We start from the raw sequence: 8,987 nt of genomic DNA, 5'->3' as shown, positions 1-8,987 counted from the left end.
GTATATGAGTGTCAAACTCATATATATTCAAATAATTTACGTGCTATGGAGTTTGTACGTGTTTTGGAGTTTGTATGTGCTTCGGGGTTTGTACGTGCTTCGGAGTTTTTAAGTGTTTTGGAGTTTTTACATGTTTTGGCGTTTGTACATGCTTTGTCTCTAGGGGCCACCGCAAATATACTTATATTTATTCACTCCATATAAAATTTAATAAATAAATCATAAAATACAAAAACCACCTATTCACATTTCAACTTTTAACTATTTAAATTTTCAGCTTTCCTTTTAAACAAATTTCAATTGAATCGCTACCCTCTCCGTGAACCGCTACCTTATCGTGGTGGAGGGGTTTGTGTGTCCCTGGGATCCCAGGAACTATGTTGTGCTGGAAGGTGCTCCACCTGGAGACTCTGTTGTCCTGCTGGGAGACTTCAATGCTCACGTGGGTAGACCTGGAGGGGCGTGATTGGGAGGACCCTGATCTGAACCCGAGCAGTGCTTTGTTATTGGACTTCTGTGCAAATCACAGTTTGGCCATAACGAACACCCTGTTCGAACATAAGAGTGTCCATAAGTGCACGTGGCACCAGGACGCTCTAGGCCGTAGGTCGATGATCGATTTTGTAATCGTATCACAGACCTGCGACCATATGTTCTGGACACTCGGGTAAAGAGAGGGGCTGAGCTGTCAACTGATCACCACCTGGTGGTGAGTTGGATCAGGTGGCGGGGGAGGACGCTGGACAGACCTGGTGCACCTAAACGCGTAGTGAGGGTGTGCTGGGAACGTCTAGCAGAGGCCCCAGTCCGCGAGATCTTCAACGCACACCTCCGGCAGAGCTTCAACAGCATTCCGAGGGAGACTGGGGACATTGAGTCCGAATGGACCATGTTCAGCGTCTCCATTGCCGAAGCTGCTGCATTGAGCTGCGGCCGCAAGGTGGTTGGTGCCTGCCGTGGTGGTAATCCCCGAACCAAATGGTGGACACCAGAGGTGAAGGGAGCCACCAGGCTGAAGAAGGAGTCCTATCGGGCTTGGTTAGCCTGTGGGACTCCGGAGGCAGCCGACAGGTATCGACAGGCCAAGCGGAATGCGGCTCGGGCAGTGGCTGAAGCAAAAACTCGGGTGTGGGAGGAGTTCGGAGAGGCCATGGAAAAAGACTTTCGGACTGCCTCGAAGAGATTCTGGCAAACCGTCAGGCGTCTCAGGAGGGGAAAGCGGTGCTCTACCTGCACTGTGTATAGTGCTGGCGGAGCGCTGCTGACGTCGACTGAGAAAATTGTCAGGCGGTGGAAGGAATACTTCGAGGACCTCCTTAATCCCACTGACACGTCTTCCGAGGAGGAAGCAGAGTCTGGGGATGAGGGGAATGACCCGCCAATTTCCGGGGGCGAGGTCACTGAGGCAGTTAAACAACTCCTTGGTGGCAGAGCCCCTGGTGTTGATGAGGTCCGCCCCGAGTTCCTGAAGGCTCTGGACGTTGTAGGGCTGTCCTGGTTGACACGCCTCTACAATGTTGCGTGGAGATCAGGGGCAGTACCCCTGGACTGGCAGACCGGGGTGGTGGTCCCCATCTTTAAGAAGGGGAACCGGAGGGTGTTTCCAACTACAGGGGGATCACACTCCTCAGCCTCCCTGGGAAAGTCTATGCCAGGGTGCTGGAAAGGAGAGTTCGTCCGCTAGTCGAACCTCGGATACAGGAGGAACAATGCGGTTTTCGTCCTGGTCGCGGAACACTGGACCAGCTCTTTATCCTCTCAGGATACTTGAGGGTGCATGGGAGTTTGCCCAACCAGTCTACATGTGTTTTGTGGACTTGGAGAAGGCATTCGACCGTGTCCCTCGGGGTGTCCTGTGGGAGGTGTTGCGGGAGTATGGGGTGTCTGGCCCATTGCTACGGGCCATTCGATCCCTATACAACCGTTGCAAGAGCTTGGTTCGCATTGCCGGCAATAAGTCGGACTCGTTCCCGGTGGGTGATGGGCTCCGCCAGGGCTGCCCTTTGTCTCCGGTTCTGTTCATAATTTTTATGGACAGGATTTCTAGGCGCAGCCAAGTGGCGGAGGGCTTTCGCTTTGGTGGCCTCAGAATCTCATCTCTGATTTTTGATGCGGATGATGTGGTTCTGTTGGCTTCATCGGGTGAGGGCCTCCAGCTCGCACTGGAGCGGTTCGCAGCCGAGTGTGAAGCAGCGGGAATGAGGATCAGCACCTCCAAATCTGAGGCCATGGTTCTCAGCCGGAAAAGGGTGGAGTGCCCACTCCGGGTCGGGGATGAGTTCCTGCCCCAAGTGGAGGAGTTCAAGTATCTCGGGGTCTTGGGCAGTGATGGGAGAAGGGAGCCGGAGATCGACAGACGGATTGGGGCTGCAGCTGCAGTAATGCGGACGCTGCACCGGTCCGTCGTGGTGAAGAGGGAGCTGAGTGTAAAAGCGAAGCTCTCAATTTACCGGTCGATCTACGTCCCTACCCTCACCTATGGCCACGAGCTGTGGGTAGTGACCGAAAGAACGAGATCGCGGATACAAGCGGCAGAAATGAGCTTCCTCCGAAGGGTGGCTGGCCTCTCCCTTAGAGATAGGGTGAGAAGTTCGGCCATCCGGGAGGGGCTCAGAGTAGAGCCGCTGCTGCTCCACATCGAAAGGAGCCAGCTGAGGTGGTTCGGGCATCTGACAAGGATGCCTCCTGGGCGCCTCCTGGGTGAGGTGTTCCAGGCATGTCCCACCGGGAGGAGGCCCAGGGCAGACCCAGGACACGCTGGAGAGATTATATCTCTCGGCTGGCCTGGGAATGCCTTGGTGTTCCCCCGGATAAGCTGGAGGAGGTGGCTGGGGAGAGCCTCGGATAAAGTGACCCGGCCTCGGATAAAGCGGATGAAGATGGATGGATGGATGGACAACACAAAACACTGCAAACCACAACACAATTAAATATAAATTAAAATATGAAAACAAAAAGAAGATGCAGATTCTCTGTTTTATGGGCCTGCTTGTCAGGCGTTGTGTGGAGGCGAGGAGGAAGGAACCCAAACGCAGGACTCGCAGGTAGGTGAAGACTGGTGAAGGTTTATTATAAGGAGTGGATGAACAGAACAGAGGTAGACAATGGCTGGCTGGCTGACTTGACTGAACTGAACTGAACTGAATGACATCATCAATGACCCGACACTGAATGGGTAGAACCGAGGGCTTAAATACACAGACTGGTGATAATGAGAGACCGGTGAGTACACAGCTGAACATAATGAACTAATGATAATGGGAAGAGGACTGAACATAATACACACAGACCAAGGCTAACACAATAAAACAGGAAGTGGAACAGGCAGTAGATAAACAGTGAATGTGAACTGAAAACACTGGGTCACCGACCCAGGAACCCTGACACTGCTTGAATAAACTTTCTGAATTCTTTAAACTGACACATCACGACTTCACAAATAAAGCTGGAAGCAGCTCAGACTATTAGAACCAGCACTGAGGCCTGTTACATTTATACAGTGTTAGAGCAATGGCTGCAACCTACAGCCTTTAAACTAGTGATTACAATGCTGACAGCAAACTCATCAGTCCAGATGTTACCACATAACTTTGTGATACTTACACAGCAAATTCAAAAGTGTTAAATTTTTTGGTGTTAATAGTCTCCTTGCAAAAGTAGAGTTAATTTTACTCTAAGCAGAGTCACATTCTTTTAATGTAACTCTGAGGTGTAAAATGATAGTAGTTAAAATCGAGTGTTAAAAATGAGTGTTTCTCTGTCAAATCTGGAGGTGTTAAAATGGAAACATTAACTCTTGACCTCTTAACTCTGAACTCCTAGAGGGGCTATGACACCAACAGAGTAAATTCACAGACTCCGCCCCCAGCACGGCTCCAATCGAAGCTGAAGTGAAGCCGTTTCAGAACATTTTGCTCTACATATTTGAGTTGTTTGCCATGCTTGGTAAGTCATTTTTTCAAAGATTGTTTCAATTATTATTATGAGCTTTTACTTCTGTGGCTCTTTGGAGTTGAGACAAAGCTGTGTGAAAGGCATTAGCCATGTTGCTCGGTGATAGCATAACATTCTGTTTTAGCTAGCTGAAAGGTATTGTTTGCGGGCAAATACCACAGCCTTGAAAAAAGCTTGCATGTGAATTTTCAGTCAAACTTTTGGTCAAATACACCTAAAACAATGTCTAGAATGTGAAATGTTGGTATAATGGTGCTACTTGAAGCCTGAAAACGATCGCCCATAAAAAATAAAAAAAAAAAACCGAGCAAACAGCAGTAGCAGACGTCCTGACTGGGTTCTACGTTAGCATTTAGATCCCTCCAGAGTTTTGTGCACACGGTTTAGGTAAAAATGAAAAAGGTTGAGGTTTTACATTTAGTTCAGTATTACCTGTTGCCTGTGTCCTTGTCTTTTGGGAAAATACTTTACACAAGTAATGGCTCAAAGAGGATTCCTTTTTTTTTTTTTACTGTGCTGCAATTGTTTACTGGATTATTTGTGCCATTAATTAGTGTCAACTAATTTTTATTCAATCTCCGCACAGGATATGCTTGTGAAGATGGAATATGGGGGAGAGCAGAAGTGCGTTGAAGTTCCACAAAGGGATGAATGAAGGACATGCATATTGTATTGAAGAAATAAGTGATGAGAATGCTGTTATTTGCATTTACCATGTCAGACCTTTTGATAAACAAAATTCTAATGAAAGTGAGAACATGTATACTGTTACATCTTTCAGAAAATGTTTTGAAATTGTGGTGCACAGTTCAGAATAAATGTTTTTCAAAAACCATTGCATCTTTTTAGTAAATGTTTATTTCCAAAAGAAATTTCTAGAAGTTCAGAACAGTAAAATTCCCGCTTTTTAGAATGAATTAGAAGATAACTCTTACGTAGTTAAACTAAAATACTCTTTGAGAGTTAATATATAAACTCTTAACACCAAGTGTTAAATTATCAACTCCAGACAGATTTGGTGTTTAACACTAAATCAGAGTTAACGTACCAACTCTCCAAAAAGAGTTAAATTAACACTCTCTGGTGTGGACCCATATAGACACTTTAATAGTGTTGAAATCAAATCCGACAGTGTTAATTTGGACATGCTGGATTTGCTGTGTAGAGTTAAAACAACTGAGACAGGCTGATTAAAATAACAGCTGTCAGTTCTCTCATTCCTTATATCAAGACTGGAGATCACACTACTGATTTCAGTTCATTTAATATGTGAGTGCACAGATTCATTCTCAACTGGACATAAATGATGATCAAAGGTTGTATATATGATGAATTCATCAAATCCCAGCCTCTAACACAGTGCGCTGAATCTTAGCTTTGAATGTCCAGTATATTCTAATCAGTGCAATTTAAGCATTCACTGAACCTACAGTATCTACACCTGTGTGGCAAATGTGTGGTAAAGATACAGATAATGAAATGCAATTATTACAGTTTTTTTCAATCGCTAACAAGCGCCTACCCATACTTCAGATACTTTTTCTAAACTCTTAACACAGACTCACACCTACAAAACACAATTGGCCAAATGGATAATTTTCTTCTCAAAAATACATTTTGTTAAATATATACTAACTCTCATTTCAAAATAGAACACATCTTTCTCTGCACACACTAACTGTACAAAAACACTATAAATCTGACTCAAAATGAAATTAGTCTGTCAAAGAATAACACTTGTTTCACTTCACAAGGTACATGCAGTCAATCAAAGTACACCAGGTTTCAAAATACTGGCTATTATTGACATTACAAAAACTGCATAGACTTTTATGTTTCAGTTTTACAGGTATGTGCATGCGAAACATGCAATCCACCATTTTGACACCAGAAATGTCTTGGTTGGTAACTGCATGTCCACATGTACAGTAATGTTCACATTCAAAAGCATTCCAGTAAAAAGCAAACAAGTTTCTGTGTCTTTACTGTTTACTACAGGAGGTACAGTAGAAACACGGTATGATAGGACAGAGAAAGTGTCACAGTATTGCTTACAGTGAACAAAATATCCATGAAACACACAAGAGCATTCTGAACAAAAAAACAACAGCAAAAAGCCAAGATAAAAAGGGGGGGAGGGGGGCTAAAAAAAGGCAAAAAATTTGCATCTAATCTCTGCGATCTTCAGGGTTAGGCCACATGTTTTCATCAACATCACATCTGATGTTATCCAAGTCGATGCACCTGGGATAAAACCGCCTGGTATGTCGGATCCACCCTTGGCAATCGTCAACTGTGATGTCCCTGGAGCCAGCATCCATGGCTTCAAGGAGGGACATCTGGTCATGTGGCTGATGGTCATAAACCTTCCACCTCCATGCAGAAAAGAACTCCTCTATGGGGTTGAGGAAAGGTGAATAGGGTGGAAGGAAGAGACTCACCAGTCTTGGGTGGACTTCAAACCATGTTGTTATTGCTTGCGAGTGATGGAAAGCCACATTGTCCCAGGTAATTACAAAGGTCCTCATGTTTTCACCCTCCTGACCCTGCTCTGGAACCAGGCGCTGGTGGAGATCATTGAGAAAGGCAAGCAAGCGCTCTGTATTATAGGGTCCAACCTGACATTTGTGAAGGAGTAATCCTGCATTTGCAATTGCTGCACACATGGTAATGTTTGCCCCTCTCTGTCCTGGCACATCAACTGTGGCCCTTTTTCCAATTACATTTCGTCCACGTCGACGCCTTTTGGCCAGATTGAATCCTGCCTCATCGATGTATATGAATTCATGAGGGGCCTGGTTGGCCTCCAATTCCATAACTCTCTGAAACAAAGTTTATGTAAGTCATGTTATTACTGTATACCATACTGTACTGTAACCTAGTATTGTGTAGGTTACCTACTTGCAAAGTGCAAAGCTTATAGAACTGGACATTGGATTGAATATACACTATACCTGGACATATTGTCGTCGTAGCTCCTTGACCCTCTCACTGTTCCTCTCAAAGGGAACAGTGTAGAGCTGCTTCATCCGCACTCTGTGTTTGGACAATGTCCGCGTAATGGTTGTGAGGCTGATTCTATCGATATTGTCAAATATCTCATGGTCCGCCACAATTCTAGTTTGAATTTCACGCAGTTTTATTGCATTATTTGCAGTAACCATTTCTACAATGGCAAGCTCCTGATCATTACTGAGGAGCTTTCCTCTTCCCCCAGAGGGTGGAAGACGTTGCATTCTTTAGAAAGACAAAAAATTCAACATATGCATTACTGTATGACCATATTGACATGTCAAGTGAGAATAGAAACAATCCATGTAAAATGCAATACTTACCTGTTGGTTTGTTGAAAGATGCGTATAATGGAGGCAACCGTTGACGCCTCAAATTGGGCTGCACTCTTTCACCAGCCTCTCTTAGTGAAAGACCATGGTTGATTACATGGTCAATGATAGTGGCACGAATTTCATCACTGACTACTGTTCTTGCAGCCCTTGGAATGCCACCACCACGCATTCTTACACCTCTACCTTGCCCTCTCCTTGGGCCTGCTCTTCTCCCTGGGCCCCTTGCTCTTACTCTTCCTCGACCAGACATTACAGTGTTTGTCTTTTTTTTGTTTCCAAAAACATCACTCCTCAAGGTCTTGCCTTATAAACCCCACTGAGTCTAAGCCAGAATGGAAGAAGCTGTGGTTGGCCCAATTTACCCAACATAAATCAGCTGTGTGTCAATTATTCAATTGTTTGTTTATTATCAGCTGAGATATATTTTTGATATTGATATTGTTTTTGTACTGATATCATTGCAGAAGCAGAGGTTTTTATACTGTATCTAAGGTTTGGAATATTGTTTTTGCTATTGTGGGATGTTGTGTGTTAACATTCGTAGATACTACAAAAACAGTCCATAATTTTGTTGGGAGGTATAGCTTGTCCCACACTCCAGACCGCAGTCGGACGGCCAACTCCTCCTCCTAGCCCCCCTGCTCCAGCAGGTCGCAGAGAACGGGGGTGAGAGAAGACTCCAAACTGTTAACAATAAATTAATTAAAGCAACAAAACAACCTGAAGAGCCGGTTGGGAGCCGAAAGAGCCGGCTCTTTTTAGTGAGCCAAGCCGAAAGAGCCGGTTCTCCAACAAGAGCCGGAAATCCCATCACTATTGTGAAGAGCACAACAGCTTACAATACACGTAGCTAGCTTGTACAGCTGCGACGTAAAATTTTCATAAGTTAAGATGACCTTAAAATAACGGGGCTACAAGCGGTGATGCTAGCGTTAGCCATGTTAGCACCTTACCTTCAACAGGTGGTCAAACTGCGTAAACAGGCACTCTGAGGTTGCGCTCTCCGTTTCGCTGCAGGGTCCCTTCATTCTTCACATATATGTATCGAGCCGAATGTAAATCCCGAGGCTGAACGGCCTTTGTACAAGCACACATGCTTCTTAGCAGGGCGAAGCTATGAGCTAAAAAATCCAGGCAGACAGTCCAACCAATCAGAGAGCTCCTTACATCCCACGGTGTGGCTAATTTGAATAGCCGCAAGATTTTTAAAATGAAGTTGTTAATCCAACAGCTAATCCAAAAGTTAATCCCTGAGCGAACAGGAAAGGGAAATGGATTTTGAAATGCAGTTTATTAAAGTGCAATTGAAAAAATGTTTTTTGAAGGAAGTTTTTAAAAAGCATTTTAAAAATCAGTTTATTAAATTGGAATTCGAAAATGAATTTACAAATGAAGAATTTATTCTACAATTCATTATTTCAACACAGAATTCTTTATTTAGATGCACGTGGCTCTTGTGGTCCTCCACAGTAAAGCAGGAATTGTGCTTGTAGTTTAGCAAAATTGGTTCAGGGAGTTGGTGCATCAGTTACATGTTGTAGTCATGTATCTGAAATATAAGTAATTGTGTGTAAACAATTGGGAAAAACTGTAAATTGGTCATGTGATTGGTTTGCCATGACCAGTGTTGGGACTAACGCGTTATTAAGTAACGCGTTACAGTAACTACGTTATTATTGTGGTAAC

General features: G+C 44.4%; 1 protein-coding gene across 1 annotated transcript; it reads right to left on the bottom strand.

The window, feature by feature from the left end:
* Positions 1-5,700: 5,700 nt before the first annotated feature.
* LOC121812897 lies at positions 5,701-7,328 on the bottom strand. The gene is made up of 2 exons (XM_042216080.1): positions 6,909-7,328; positions 5,701-6,776 (listed from the first exon to the last, which is right to left on the bottom strand). Exons 1-2 carry the CDS (start codon positions 7,188-7,190, stop codon positions 6,123-6,125), a joined length of 936 nt encoding a protein of 311 aa, XP_042072014.1. The 5' UTR covers positions 7,191-7,328; the 3' UTR covers positions 5,701-6,122.
* Between the last annotated feature and the right edge of the window lie 1,659 nt (positions 7,329-8,987).

Source organism: Haplochromis burtoni, unplaced genomic scaffold (genome assembly GCF_018398535.1).
Source record: "Haplochromis burtoni strain Fernald_Lab_line unplaced genomic scaffold, NCSU_Asbu1 Contig_914, whole genome shotgun sequence".
In the NCBI taxonomy this organism is placed as follows: domain Eukaryota; kingdom Metazoa; phylum Chordata; class Actinopteri; order Cichliformes; family Cichlidae; genus Haplochromis; species Haplochromis burtoni.
This window is presented reverse-complemented; position numbering and strand designations above follow the sequence as displayed.